Genomic DNA, 15,214 nt, shown 5'->3' with positions numbered 1-15,214 from the left:
GTGCTTATCCAGGTGGCCCTTTGCTGTTACCGTGGAGAGAATATGTTGACAAGTGAGAGGCCTAAAAGGGTCACACTTCTTTTCAAATGACCACCGTGAGACAGAATGAAGTTTCTGTTTAAAGGGACACTGTGTGAGATTTTTTTGTTGTTTATTTCCAGAATTCATGCTGCCCATTCACTAATGTTACCTTTTTCATGAATACTTACCACCAGCATCAAATTTTAATCATCAAAGTATTCATTATGACTGGAAAAATTGCACCTTTCATACATGAAAAGGGGATCTTCTCCATGGTCCGCCATTTTGAATTTTCAAAAATAGCCATTTTTAGCTGCAAAAATGACTGTACTTGGACCATACTAGAAAAGATTTGTTTATTACTTAGTAAACTTTCATGTAAATATTAATTTGGCAATAGACAGCCCAGTTTCAATGAGCAGCATAGTTGCAGTATCTTTTTTGACCATTTTCTGCAGTGTCCCTTTAAAGCTGAATACTAATTGATCCATATTATTTGCAGTGGTAATTGTTTACTGTTTCTGTGTAGAAAGGGATGGCGATCCCCCGCCAGTCCATTGGAGTCGCTGTTAGAGCACAGCCCAACCTCCTCTTCCCCCGCGTTGGTGCTTTACGCCGGTCTTCACCCAAAACGAGCGCCCAAGATGCCTTCGATAGAATTTGACGAGTGAGTAAAACTTGTTAATTACAGCAGGGAACATTTAGTTGTGGATAATTTCAGACAGCAACCCTTTCTAACAAATTCTTATTCTTCACAGTTCGAAGCCAAGCTGGGCTGACCAGGTAGAGGAGGAAGGAGACGAAGGTATGATCCTTGTGCTAACGTTAGCTTGCTAGCTTTCATCAGCTGGGCAGCTAACACTAGCTAGAAAGTGTGTAGTGTTCGTCATTACCGTTAGCCAAAGCCACCCCTACCATCCACGTGTCCCTCACTTTTAAACCCTGATTAAATGTAATATATGTGAAATCCTCATTGCTGCAAACGGGTATATCATTCACGACGATACTGTGTTAATAAGAGAATGTGAGTTCAAAAAAATTGTTAGTTGGAGCAAGTGACATCTGGATAGCTGGCAAGCTAGCCCTAAGCTAGATTTGCATGTGATGATTTGAGCCTTCTTGCTAGCTGGCTAATGGCTTTGTCAGTCCCAAAGAAACGTCAAGAAAGGCGCTGTGGTGGCAGAACTCTGATTATTATGTAAGAATATATGTTTGCTTGTTGTCATTTTTGAGAACTGTTAGTGCGCTTTGAGTTGACATGAGTAGCTGAACGTGTCTGTACTTTGTAATGTAACAAAGCGTCACGAAAGGGTGTTGCTTTTCACAGGCACTCTTCCATCACCAAAAGAGACCATCAAAGGAAACATAAAAACTATCACAGAATATAAAATTGATGAAGATGGAAAAAAGTTCAAGGTAATGAGTCATAACAATCTTTTCTATCGCACATGTGGTCATCTTCCTTATTCTGACTGCAAACAGTAATAGAATTTTACAGTTTATTATAATAATGGCAAAGTTAACTGCATGCAAGTGATGTATGTTTAGGTGTTATGCTTTTTGCGAACATTGTGTAATGCAAGTGAACTGAATGATTTACACTATCTATCACACTAATCATTTACAATCACTATTGATGATATTTTATGTATTCTAGATTGTGCGCACGTTCAAGATTGAGACCAGAAAGGCTTCCAAAGCTGTAGCAAGGAGAAAGGTAAGTTTTCCCTTGAAGCTGCAAAATCCATTATTATTGCATACGTCAACGATGACCGGTGATTATCAGTAGTACTGATTCTGGCTTTTTACAGAATTGGAAGAAGTTTGGCAACTCAGAGTTTGATGCCCCTGGACCTAATGTCGCCACAACTACAGTCAGTGATGATGTTTTCATGACCTTCGTCTCGAACAAAGAGGTATGGAAAAGCCCAGTAAACAGCACAGTGATGCTGTACGCTTTTGCTAAAATCTCTGTGCTGTAGCTCGCTAACTTTAACAGGATGTCTGATATTTTGAGCTTAATACCTGTTATTTTGTGGCAAGTCGTTTAATTTGTTTAGCAATATGAACTATAGTCTATGGCTAATCATACAGACAAGGAGTCTTCACACTTGAGATCCTTTCACTTGACTGTAATATTTGAATCAGCATTTGCCCATCTCCTTAACCTGGGATGTGCACTGCTACACACCACTAAAATGCTAACACGTTTCTTGTAAATTGTGTGCCGTGCAGGACCTGCATGCCGCAGACCAGGATGAGGACCCCATGAACAAGTTGAAGGGCCAGAAGATTGTGTCGTGCCGAATCTGCAAGGGCGACCATTGGACCACCCGCTGTCCGTACAAGGACACGCTGGGGCCCATGCAGAAGGAGCTGGCTGAACAGCTGGGCCTGTCCACGGGGGAGAAGGAGAAGGCTGCAGGTAAGGCATCCTCCAGCCTTAGTGACTTGGGGCGCCTTTCAGACTATAGTCCCTCCTTTCCTCTCCTGTTGCCTTGTGGCCTTGTGATGCAAGGCTCAACGTCATTTAGGCTTGTAGTCAAAGTAGTAGTCAATATATCGCAAAAAGCACAATTTAAAGGTCATCCTCTGATTTCCAATAGGGATGTTGAATGGGGAAAGGCCCTGCAAAAGTTGTTCTGTCTAGGTGACAGTGGGGAAACTTAATAGTTTTCTCCACAGAGGCAAGAGTCCGTAAGCAACAGGACAGGAATGGAGGGACTAGTTTGACAGGTTCCATGGGTGTGGAAAGGCTGTGTAATGGCATGGAGCATCCTCAGCAATAGCCATGGGACTTGGTGTGGAAAAGCCGTGTTGTGGGAGGGGGGATGTGGCTCAGGTGCCCATTGTAAAGGTTTGGTTACTCAGGTGTGACCGATTCCTGGTTAGTTTAGAATCCCACCCCATCTTTTTATTTTGCCCACTCACTGTCTGTCTGTGTTGTCTCTACATGAAATTAGAACATACCATGAATATAACTTAATGACCTACTAAAAATACATGTGTGTGGTGTTGGAGGTCTGTCTGGTCAGCCATCGTGGTGCACTATGACCTCCTTTAGTAGATTTCCTGTGTAAAACCATGCCTGTTTTTGACCAGTTCTGCGTGCTGTGTATTGTAGGACCTACTGTATAAAATAGTGTCATCATGGTTTTGTCCACATTGAATTTGGCCCACTTGCGTAGACTATACAGACGTTGTCTTTTTTACAAATGTGTTCTGAGTTGAGTTGATGTTAAATTTAAATTCATCAGTCCAACTGCCCAGGTACTTATCAGGGTCTACCACCTCCACAGCCTGTCCCTTGAGAGTAGTGGTCAGGTCAGAGCTGCGAGGGAGTTATGCCTGAAGTCAACAACCATGTGTTTTTGTTTTTGTTTCAGGTGAAGGTGAGAACTGCCGCACCAGGCAATACAATCTTCTAAGATGGGACCATGATCTGTTTCTTTCCCGTGGAGAAGGCTAAGGATGATTGAATCATCTGCAGCACCATCCGCACCCACCTTTAGACATGCAATTCAGTATGCTGAAGTTGAAAGGAATGTGTGCACTTAATATACATTTTTGCTAGCAAGGTGTCTAAGACTGTGTGTATTTGCAAATTATGCAGAGAGACTATTTTGTGAGGTAATTGACAAAAGGCTTCGATTAACAAAATGCTAAATAAATTGATTGTAATGGTATATAAGATTGCGACTAACTAAAATGTTGAACTAATGGCTCATTCCCCTGGTGTGTGTGTGTGTGTGCGTGTGTCTGTCCAGAGCCCGAGCCCGCTCAGCAGCCCGCTAGCAAGACTGGCAAGTACGTGCCCCCCAGCCTGAGGGACGGCGGCACGCGCAGAGGAGAGTCCATGCAGCCCAACCGCAGAGGTGAGAGCTGCCGCCCCCAACGCACCCACACACACACACACACACACACACACATTCTGAACTCGCTTGTGTCTAATAGCAGGGATGGCGTGGACAAAAAAATGATGAATGAACTGTAAACGCAAACAAGTCTTTTGGTAAATGGGTGCATTTGCAGAAGTAATGTGAATGAATGTGGCATAATTCTTGGACTTGCATAACTTTTTGAAATAAAAGTAATATTCAAGTGGATATAGTACCAAGAGTAATGATGACCTTGAAAACCTCTTTTTCTCTCTCATTCTTTCTCTCTCTCTCTCGCTCCACAGCTGATGACAATGCCACCATCCGTGTGACCAACCTGTCTGAGGACACGAGGGAGACTGACCTTCAGGAGTTGTTCAGGCCCTTCGGCTCCATCTCCAGGATCTACCTGGCCAAGGACAAGAACACTGGCCAGTCCAAAGTGAGCAGCTTACAGGCTTCCACACTGACACCCTGCACACCTGTAGCCTGGGAACTCCCATACTGCCTTTAGTTCTACACAATCGTTCCTATTTGAAAGACACTTGTGATTAGGTCTGGTGGTAACTAGGCAAAAGCAGCTGTGTTTTTAGTTCGAAATGAAATGGAACGCATTTGATGGGGACCATGGATATTTATGAACATTTGGTATTTAAAAAATACATAAAAATATGCCAGAATGGACGAAGTTCCTACTTTTTATCTGTAGACCCCTACACAAACATACTAACACAAACAAAGCATTCAAAACCCTCATACAAAAAGCCCTGGTGTGCGCATTGAATTGATTTGAATGTTTGGGGTTCTCACCAATGCTTCATTTAGGCCTAAATGAAAGGCCCAAACAGAGGGTCAAATTTATAGAATATCTGAATATCTATTATATTACATTTTCATATCCCTTATGTGTGCGAGGGTTGTTGCTGCCACACCTATGTAGTATGCTATGTAATCTGTATTTGAAATTATATGGTACTTTTCCAGTTACATTGTACATTCGTATAGTACATATATAGTGGACATTGTTCCTTTGTCTAGTGACCGTTAAAGGTATTCTTTAATTCTACATCCATGCTGACGCATCCTCCAACCTCCTCCTTGTCTGCAGGGTTTTGCTTTTATCAGTTTCCATCGCCGCGAGGATGCAGCCAGGGCCATCGCTGGGGTGTCTGGATTCGGCTACGACCATCTCATCCTCAACGTTGAATGGGCTAAGTGAGTTAGCATTTCCTCTGCTGGACTTCCCGCCACATGGTCACACCAGAAGCGATTTTAAGCTGCAAAATCGCTTTAGTTGCTCGGAAATTACAGCTGCGAAATAATTCTAGTTGCTTTTGTGACTCAAGTAACTCATGGCTTGAGAGATTCTAATATTTGATTGTGCTTGCCCATCTACTGGATATTCAGTCATTGCCTTATTCTGATTGATTATCAGTATTTTAAAGTTGAAATGCCTCATAGCTTGTAGCTCATCACGTTAAACATTTTGTTGTCGCTCTTTAATTAATTCTATTCAAAGTTTGCTTTTGTGGCTTGTCTCTATTCAGAATCATTACTTCCGGCAATTTTACTACTTAAGTCGCTCCTGTTGTCAACACTTGTTACACTGTCAGCAGAATGCAGTGCAATATGTGTGTGCAACCGTGACAGTTCTTATCTGCTACAGTGGAGAAACATGTGGGCTATATTTTCTTAAAATCTGCTACAGGCTTCTCATAAGCAAGGAAAAGTAATTAAGCATCTGAGTCTTCAGTTTGCACTTGGGCACACTGCATTGTGTCAGCGGTGCAGAAGCTGTTTGGAAAGACACACTAGAAGTGTGAATTCACACCATGTCTATTGCATTGTGCATGCACGTCACACTTTTTTTTGCTGATATCTTGACTGCACTGTTAAGTTTTTGTGACTCGTGTACCCTGCATAATGGTGTGCATATCTTAGCACACTTAACTGTGATGGTACAGGTGTGGATGTGAGGGGGTCTTGTAGGCTGTGCTAAATTAATTTTGCCTTTTTTGCAGGCCTTCAAACAACTGAGTGGGAGAGGTGTGAGAGCGTATCAGAGAATATTCCAGGAGGACAAGTTCAGCGGTCTTCCCAGCAAATCTTTAATAAAGGAATTGAAATAAATGTGGTGTGTCATTGACATTCCTTTGTTTAGGGATTTGTATGCCTTTATTTATGATTGGATTGTGAGAGAGGGACAGGAAGCTAATGGGGAGAGAGAGACGTGGAAGGACTGGCAAATGACCCGGGCTGGAATTGAACCCGGGCCACCGGCGTAGTAACCCAGTGCCCTACCATTAGGCCACGGCAGGGCCAAGTTATTGACATTCAGCATATTTGGTGCATCCATAAGAAAAATAACTTTTAAATCTAGAAATATGAGGGTTTCGTGCATTGCAAGGGTTATGATCTAGACAGATATACTATTCTAAGTGTAACACTGTCAGTATTGAAAAATGAATCCTCACTTGGACTGATGTAACTGTAAGACTAATCGTGGATTGAAGCCTGTAATAGTAACCTGCTTTATCCTCAGGTTTCTTTAAAGGCCCAGTGTGTAATTTGTACTTACCGAAATAATAGGGGCTTTCATTAATTTCATGAAGATTTAATTTTGGCCTCGTCTGACCAAAGTATGGTTTTGTAGTCTGACTGGTAATGCATTAACACTTGAAGGGCCTTTCCTTGTGATAATGCATACTGGTGCTTAGACGGTGATGGAAAATATTCATGAAAAATAAAAAATGTGTAAATGGGCAGCATAAATTTGGGAAATAAAAAAAAAAGGAACTAAACTTCAGTTGTAGGAAGCTGGTGCAGTGCTTCACTAACTTCAACACCCAGACCAGTGCTGTTGCAGCATACCTCCGTACCTACCAAAAAGATAAGGGGCTTTACAGGCACTTCCCCCAAGTCAAGAACAGCGGCTTATCCGACAGTCCAAAACCCATGAGCAGGAAGCATTGTGGTGGTGGCATGACCCTGCACTGCAACACTGAAGTGAAAGAACTGGAGCCTTCTATGAGGAAGTTGCACGCTTGGCAGTGGTTAGAGTTGACCCTAAAATAGTCCAAGAACCAACTAGAACATTTGTGAACCTGTTTATATTAGTGGATGCAAAAAAACTTGCTCTAGTTTTCCATAAACAAACATTTTGTTCCTCAAGCAATGCAGGGGATGAACTTAGACCCAGTGGTGCTATCCAGAGGATGATAGGTATGTTTCTTCCTCGATATGGCTGGTGTAAGGTTGTGTAAGGAACATGCAATCAGGGGGGTTATATAGGGGGCCCACACAGCGAGATTTATGTAGATATATGGCGGAGGGGGGGGGGGTCCATTTGAGCCAAATGTACGTAGGGCCCAAAATTTGCTGCTACACCCCTGCATGCAACGCTTTGTGGCATGTCACACGTTAACTTTGACAAGAGAGTTCTCATTTCTCTCAACACCGGAAATTTTATTTCTTGATTCACTTCTCGGTGTCCTGTTCAAATATCTAAAGGTTCACCTATACCTTTTGTACCAGTTTATCTATAAATAAGGACACCAGACTGGGCGGTTTAGGATGACCATCTGCAGGTTTAAAAAAAAAAAAAAAAAGTAGCCTATAGTGATTTTCAAAATGGGAGCAGGGACCCCTGGGGGGCCGCCGCAGCAGTTTGGTAGAAAAAGCCTAAATAGATACACAGTTCAACTCAACTGATGTACACCAAAACTAAGATTAATAAATATTCCCATTGGTGAAAAACCATTATGATCCATTGCATCTCTGAACATTAGTCTGTGCCCCACTGAAAAAATTAAACTTGACTAATAGTGTTTAAGACCTAGAATATAAGACCTAGACGGGGCGGGATCGGGAAATGACCCCGGCCGGACTCAAACCGGGGTCCCCATGGGCATGCAAGCCCAAATGTGGGGGGCTTAGCGCACTGCGCCACAGCGGCCCCTTATAAACCCATTTTCTTAATGGTTCAGAACCTGTATTGAAGTCTCCACAGAGGCAAAAAAAAAAAATCCACTTTCACATCCACAATTTAACCTCAATCTAACCACTGCAGGAAACCAAGAAGTCTCACGAACACGCTCATCTTCGGTTAAAACATTTAATAAGAGCTTTTAATTGAAATATTTCCAACATACAAAAACATAACTACATGTTCATTACTCTGGCATGGAGTGGACATTTGTAAATACATCGATTTTAAAATCACATTTAGAAAAAAAGAAACATTAAAAATGTGTGGCGATGACACACTGCACGGATAAGCAGCAGAGCCTGAGGCAGAGGCTCCAGGCTATTTGATTATAGTACAATTCAATTGGTGCGACCGAAGCACAGAAGGCTTCATTCGGAGGTCTCCATTTTCTCCTGTTTTACAGGTTCTGGGGGGACAGAAAGAAGAAATGGAATAAGGTCAAGTAAAACTGAAGTAATTGAAGAAAAATCCTTAAATATAGCTGAATGACATTTTAAATTTTAAATTGAACAAGGAGGTCCAGTTTTTCCCTTATTTCAAAAATCATGACTAGAGATGTTAGATTCTCACCTGTTCCGTTCTCCTTCACCCGTTCCTGGACGCATTTCTTGATCTCCAGACCGATGGCTTTGGACAGTGGGGGAGGCACAGCGTTTCCAACCTGCACAACACAGATTGAAATGGAAGTCAGGCAGGCATGTAGAAAACTGAAATGCATTACAGTACAGCATTTACACAGGAAGTACTGCAATGCATTTCAGAGCTAAGGACCCTTCACACTCTAGCACCTTTGGGTGTGATGTATGCCGACACTAGTTTACCGTCTAACATTCAGTAGCTGGGTTCCCATAGCAATCTGTTTCATCAGTCCTGTATGTTTTTGGTAGTTCAGCAAAGACTACTTTCTGAACAGTGAACCATGTGTGGCCATCAATACCCAGGCCATTCAAGCCACTGGCAATAAGAGTTGTTGGGCAGTAGATTTGACCCCCTTCAGGGCTTTACCCATCTGCTTGTCCAGAGAGTTATTAGGCAGTAGCAGCCCTACAGTACAGGGGTGGATTTCTCGAAATCAAAGTTGCTTACTACAGTCAACAATGATCGATTCTGCGATCCAATCCAATGCGGGGCATGGACGACACAATTCAATGCGGCAAGTTCCAGAATCGATGAAGTACTTTTATTTAATTTAACATTCATTTGCTAACGAAATATCCACGGAAGTAATTGAAACTTAAAAAAATTGCTGCAAGTGGTCAGACACAGACTGATACAGAAAACAGCAAATAAATTGTTGCCCAGTATCAGTCTTGCAATGCTTTTGTATTGCCTCATCATGACTGATGAACATTTGCTTTGCTTTCAGTAGAAATGCAATGCATTGTAGAATTGAATCGGATCGCATCGAAACCTCCCGAATCATGATCTAATCGGATCGTGAGGGCAGTGCCAATCCACACCACTATTAGCTACTTTGCCAATGGGAAAATGCATTGAAAGCTTGTTACAACTTCGGTATTTGTTGTTAACATCTCTTGAGAAATGCACCCCAGTACAGTAGCTCCCTCCCTACAGTAGTTTTAACTCCTTTTAAAGGTGCCTTGAGGGCCCTACCTGTCTGTGTTTATCCAGGACGTTTCCAAAGAAGCGGTATGTGTCTGGGAATCCCTGCGAGCGGGCACACTCCCTCACGCTCACCACGCGATGCTGCTCCGGATGCAGGACTCGACCCTGAGTGGCGGGAAGAGGCACAAAATCAATAAAACTGGTTTGCAAAAGCACATGCACACAAATTAACAGCTTTTGAAAGATAAACAAACCCACTGCAGCAGTGCACTTTCACAGAAAGTTCCTCATTCCAATCACCGTTGTGCAAGGAAGTGTAACCTGTTTTGGTTGTCACAACTGGCCACCATTGATTACGACTGTGCACTCAAGAATAGATCGTCAACTGCTTCCATAAAAGAAATTGTTTCGATTGCACACAGAAAAAAAACAGCATCCTGGCCATTGCTAAGAGATGGGACAACTGGAAAAATATATATTTTTTGGTATGGGATTATCTGCATTCCTAGATGAAATTTGGTTTGGCCAGAGGCTCTGACACTATTAAAAGCTTGGCAATTTAATTTTTGTGATGATGCCAAACTAGTTCCTTCTGCAGTTTCCTGTTGCTTGTAGCATCTAGCCTTGGTGTCTCCCTAGGCCACCCCAGCGCAGAGTCACTTCCCAAATGCAAAGGCAAATGAGATGATTAATCGTGCTTTACTAAGACTATAACTTCGATCATCAATGACGTGTCGTTGACCCTTGCATGACAAAGCCATATGAATCAGGAAAGGATGAGGGGGGGAAAAAAAGCAGGGTGACTAGTTTCTATTACAACAGCATCTGGGAGGGGGTATACCAAGAACGTGGTTAAGTGATAATCAGGGTGTCTACAAGTTTGACCAAGTCAAAATTAAGACATTTTAAGACTTTTCAATACCATTTTCCAAATAAAATTAAGACCAACTCGCAGCGTTTACAGGTTTTAGCAAGTCAAAATTAAGACATTTTAAGACTTTTCAATACCATTTTCCAAATGAAATTAGGACCACTCGCAAGATCATACACAGGTTCAAATGAAGCACAAAAACCAATTGGTTATTTACATTAATGTAGCCGTTTGAAAACACAAAACTATACACAATGAAACTTTACACTAAATAAAATTCAATAATGCGTTCTAAATTACACTACATGGCTACAACTCCCGATTTCCATCGCAAAGTTCATCACATGGCTGACATAATTATTTTCCGTCGCAAAGTTCATCAAATGGCTGACATAATTATTCCTCCCTAAATTAAGCTACACAAATTTAAGACATTTGGGTTGAAAATTTAAGACAAAATAAGACTTTTCAAGGCCTTATTTGGCGAAAATGAAATTTAAGACTTTTTAAGACTTTTTAAGGACCCGCGGCCACCCTGGATAAACCAGGCTTATTAATGCTTAGGAAGTGGTAAGCCTGCTAATATATGCACCTGCAGGCATCATTTATATCAGATGATTTACCGCTTACCACAACTTAACTTAACCTGGTTTACTACTGAACCAGCTTCATAGTATACCCCCCAGGCTTTTACTTAGTACGAGTGTGTTCGAGACATACCTGCTTGCCCATAGGCTCTGGGTTGGTGACGGTGGTGCTGAAGAAGCCGTCCCACTCCAGTCTTCCGTACAGGCCGGCCCAGTGGTTGTGGCGGTTGCCCGTGTGGGGCAGGCACCAGGGGATCAGCGTGTTGAACTGTCTGTCGGCTGGGTCACACGACTTTCCTACGGAGACAGAAGCGCATATGTTAAATAGAAGGCATGCATGAAGTATACAAACATGGCACACGGCTTTCTTTTTTTATATTGTTTTGGGCTTTTTATGCCTTTATTTGACAGGACCGTGAAGGTAATTACAGGAAACGGGTGGAGGGAGAGTGACAGGAAGGGGTCAGCAAAGGACCCAGGCCGGCCACACAGCAGACACGCCCCATCATATGGGCCACGGTAGGGTCAGCACACTGCTTTCTTACTGAGGCAGAGAGACGGGCCCACAGATGTGAGATAAGATGCAGATGTTAGAAGGGCTGTATCGGGTAATACATGTGGCTCAAGAAGCACAGATGTTAAAAGGACTTTATCGGGTAAAAATACATGTGGCAAGAAAGATGAATGCTCAGACCAAATTCTGGAGTGAAATGGCCCCCAACACTGCTCCACAAACATAGCCCTAATTTGGCCCAAACCATTTAGTATAAAATTAATTGGGGTTGTCCACCAAACAGTGAAATGTGTACCAGAAGACCATGTTGCATGCCACTTTTATGCAACCATGCAGCATAGCCAGGTGTGACAAAGACAAGTGTGGGAAAGTCACACCTTCTGCAAATTAACACCTTAGGCGTAAGCTTAGTGTGAGGTGAAGCGTGGTTCAACATTTAGCTTGTGACTGATGTTAAATTTAAAAGGGACAGTAATGTTTTTGAGCAGTTCCTTGTTGAAACATCTTCGCACCCATTTAGATTAAACTGTTCCACATGTTGATTGTTGAGTTTGATTGCTTGCATAACTTCCTTCATTTACCATTCGTGCGCACGCAAATACCCGATACTCATCTTGGTTAAACTTATCAGTAAGTGCTTCACTTATCTAAGTGTTTCATGCAAGCGGTGAATCACGCAAGTAGTGACATTCTCACGCTAGGGACGAGACTGACTGTAAGGTGTTTCTTCCAGAATCAATGACTTGAAGGAGCAGCAGATGACTCCTTAGAACCATAGCCTCTGTGTAAATACAGGTCGCCACCTGATCTTACAGTTCCTTCCTCCAGCTCCCTCTACAGTGCCTACCTCCAACACCTACCCAACAGTTCCTACCTCTAGACCTCTCTACAGTGCCTACCTCCAACCCTTTTCCACCAACCCAGTGTCTACCCTCCAGCCCTCCTCTCCTCCACCTCCCCTTACCGGTCCTACCCCTACAGTGCCTGCCTTCAGCCCCCTCTACAGTGCCTGCATCCATCACCCTCTACCGTGCGTACCTCTAGCCCTTCTCTCCTCCTCCATCTCCATCTCACCTGCAGTTCCTACCTCCAGCCCCCTCCACAGTGCCTACCTCCAGCTGTCCTCGCCTCTAGCCCTCCTCCACCACCTCTTCTTGCTATTCCTACCTTCATCCCCCCTACAGTTCCTTCCTCCAGCCCTCCTGTCTCCATCTCCCCTACAGTGCCCATCTAGCTCTCTTACTCCACTACCTCCTCCTCCCCTGCAGTTCCTACCTCCAGCGCAGGTGCAGACGCCGCGTAGTGCCCCGGTGCTGCTGCGGCCGTTCTTCTTGTCGGGGTGCGTGTAGCGCAGCTTCTTGGTGTTGGTGCCGTCCTTCAGCCGCACCTCCATGTTGGGCAGGTCCCTCCAATCGGAGCCCGGCGCCAGCGGGATGTGCCGCATGCGGGCCGCCACCAGCGCACTCATGTCCTATTATGGAGACACATTCACAAACATACAGGAATCAACACATGCAAGAAATGGATGTCTGCCTGCACAAAGTTTTGAAAGCACTAGAATGGGTATGGAAATATACCAGATACTGTAATCGTAAAATAGTGATTAATGCTAACAAGTACAAAACTAGTCACAGATCAGGGTGCATACAGCAATTCTAAATTGAGTTTGCCACCATAAAAGGGCAAAAAAAAAAAAAAAAAAAAAAACTTAAGGCAATATCTTTCCAAAACACAATGACAGATTTCCTTACAATGTAACCAGACAATTAGAACTGAACGTCAACACTGGGCTTGAATTACTCCAAGCTACACCATTTACCATTACTCGGGTGAATTTATTTTTATGCAGCAAGTAGGACCTAAGTTGAGTAATTTTGAGGAGATACACCTGCACGCAGATAACACAAATTAGCAAAAGCAGAACAGGGCATTGAAAAATGTACTACTTTAACTGGCCATCATTTACTACTTTTTAAAACCCTGCAGATGACTTAAGCCATCTGGGTTGACCATTTCCTTTAACTTTGTTGTTGCCTCTTGAGGACGAGATGTGAAACAGCAAAAGGTTGTGGTGAGCAGAGTCATCTAACCCAAACCCAGGGGTGAGGTACAGCAGCACTTCATAGCAGAAGCTGCTTCTAAGAAAAGGCTAACATTCTGTTACCATGACAAACGTCATGTGTGGTGTGCAAACCATTTCAAACCACATCCGGGAATTTACGGTTTTAGTCACAACACTAACGGTTCCTAGGTCACCTAAGGGTGAGATGCAACACAAACCCTCTCACCACACGCATCTTTAGCCCCATCTAGTGGTGACATGTTGCAACAGTAACTCAGTTTTGTCCAAAAATGGATATACTCACCACCCAGGCTTTTCCAAGATGTTTTCCATCTACCCATATGTACACTAGCACTCAAATACACTCACCATCCAGGCTTTTCCAAGATGTTTTGGTCTAGCAGATTATTCCTGTATGATCTGAGTGCTAGAGTATAGATAATACAGGGATAATCTGCAAGACCAAATTAGCAGACAAATAGAAACTTTGCCCCTGCCTTGCAAATGGACCCCCACATGCCAAGAGCCATTCCCCCACCTCACCTTGCATATGTGGTCCCTGAGGATGGGCTGGTACTGGGAGCCCCTGATGTGCCTCTGGAACCAGGACTGGGGCTCCCCGTTGTAGGAGATCTCCAGAGCAGCGGCCCCGTTGCGGATCTCTGGCAGGTCTGACATGGTGTCCCTCACCGTGATGGTTCGGTAGATACCGCCGTTACCCCTGGGGACAAGACAGGGACAGGGTGGCACTTTTAGTCACTATTCCACTTATTTGTATCCATGTTGAATAAAACGAAAAAAATCAGTAAAGCTCGCAGTGCTATATCATGGATGAATTTACAGTTTCTGCTTCACATCAGGGTTCCCACTCTAAAATTCCATGATTTTCCATGACTTTCCAGACCCAAAAAAACAGAATTTCCATGACCATTTCGGTAAAAAGAAATGAGGTTAAACTTAACAGTGTGAAATCTGAAAATTATCTTAACCCCTAGAGTCGACACCGGTCCACCGCCAGACTTCAGTGGGCTCATTGCGTTCTAAAATGTTGCACATTATAGCGCAAATCTTAACTGTCTCTGGCGAAGCGTTGTAGTATAACCAGAAAAACAATGTTATACACCAAACAAAAAAAGTTTTTGCTTTTACACAACAGTTAAGAAAATCCCATGATGGAAAGTCATGGAATTTTACAATTTTGCATGCCATGACTGAAAACACATTTATGAAATTCCATGATATTCCAGAAATTCCATGACCCGTGGGAACCCCGTCACATTCCATTATGGAAAATTGACAAATGTAATGATGGCCCTACTACCACAGCTCTGTGCACTGTAGCATGAAAAGGGTCATGACCACTTTCTGTCTTCTTAACGTGCCCCCTTCTCTCCAGAAGCAAAGCATAACCAAAGTAGGTTGTAAATAGACAAAAAGTTGATCAAGTCTGATCTTACCTGGTGACGTTTGAGACGTATTTCCTGTCGTCCACGACCACGTTGAGTGAGCAGGCGCGGGGTGCGAAGACGTGCAGGGGCTCTGGGTAGCGCGGCAGCTTCTCTCCAGGGGCTGCTGCCAGGATGATGGCCCTGCGCCGCGTCTGGGCCACGCCGTACTGGCCAGCCTGCAGGTGGAGCACATAACACATGCGTTAGTCATTCCAAAATTAATTAGGCAGACAGGACAGAACAGCAATTAATCTTAGTGATACTGTTCCATTTCTGGAA

At 43.4% G+C, this 15,214-nt stretch overlaps 2 protein-coding genes across 2 annotated transcripts in view; one reads left to right on the top strand and one right to left on the bottom strand.

The window, feature by feature from the left end:
- The first annotated feature begins 570 nt into the window (after positions 1-570).
- eif3g (eukaryotic translation initiation factor 3, subunit G) lies at positions 571-6,029 on the top strand. The gene is made up of 11 exons (XM_063187297.1): positions 571-688; positions 780-826; positions 1,349-1,437; positions 1,679-1,738; positions 1,833-1,937; positions 2,257-2,446; positions 2,758-2,766; positions 3,789-3,896; positions 4,205-4,341; positions 5,008-5,114; positions 5,921-6,029. Exons 1-11 carry the CDS (start codon positions 666-668, stop codon positions 5,934-5,936), a joined length of 891 nt encoding a protein of 296 aa, XP_063043367.1. The 5' UTR covers positions 571-665; the 3' UTR covers positions 5,937-6,029.
- A 1,970-nt stretch (positions 6,030-7,999) lies between these two features.
- dnmt1 (DNA (cytosine-5-)-methyltransferase 1) overlaps positions 8,000-15,214 on the bottom strand; it is a 28,881-nt gene continuing 21,666 nt past the window's right edge. The window contains exons 28-34 of the mRNA XM_063187288.1: positions 14,945-15,111; positions 14,031-14,208; positions 12,701-12,896; positions 11,045-11,208; positions 9,502-9,618; positions 8,458-8,548; positions 8,000-8,293 (exon numbers count right to left, since the gene is read on the bottom strand). Coding sequence (XP_063043358.1) covers positions 8,256-8,293; positions 8,458-8,548; positions 9,502-9,618; positions 11,045-11,208; positions 12,701-12,896; positions 14,031-14,208; positions 14,945-15,111 — 951 coding nt within the window. The 3' untranslated portion in view covers positions 8,000-8,255. The remainder of the gene's footprint in view (positions 8,294-8,457; positions 8,549-9,501; positions 9,619-11,044; positions 11,209-12,700; positions 12,897-14,030; positions 14,209-14,944; positions 15,112-15,214) is intronic.

Source organism: Engraulis encrasicolus, chromosome 2 (assembly GCF_034702125.1).
Source record: "Engraulis encrasicolus isolate BLACKSEA-1 chromosome 2, IST_EnEncr_1.0, whole genome shotgun sequence".
Classification (NCBI taxonomy): Eukaryota; Metazoa; Chordata; class Actinopteri; order Clupeiformes; family Engraulidae; genus Engraulis; species Engraulis encrasicolus.
Note: the sequence above shows the minus strand (reverse complement) of the source record. Positions and strands in the feature narration are given on the sequence as shown.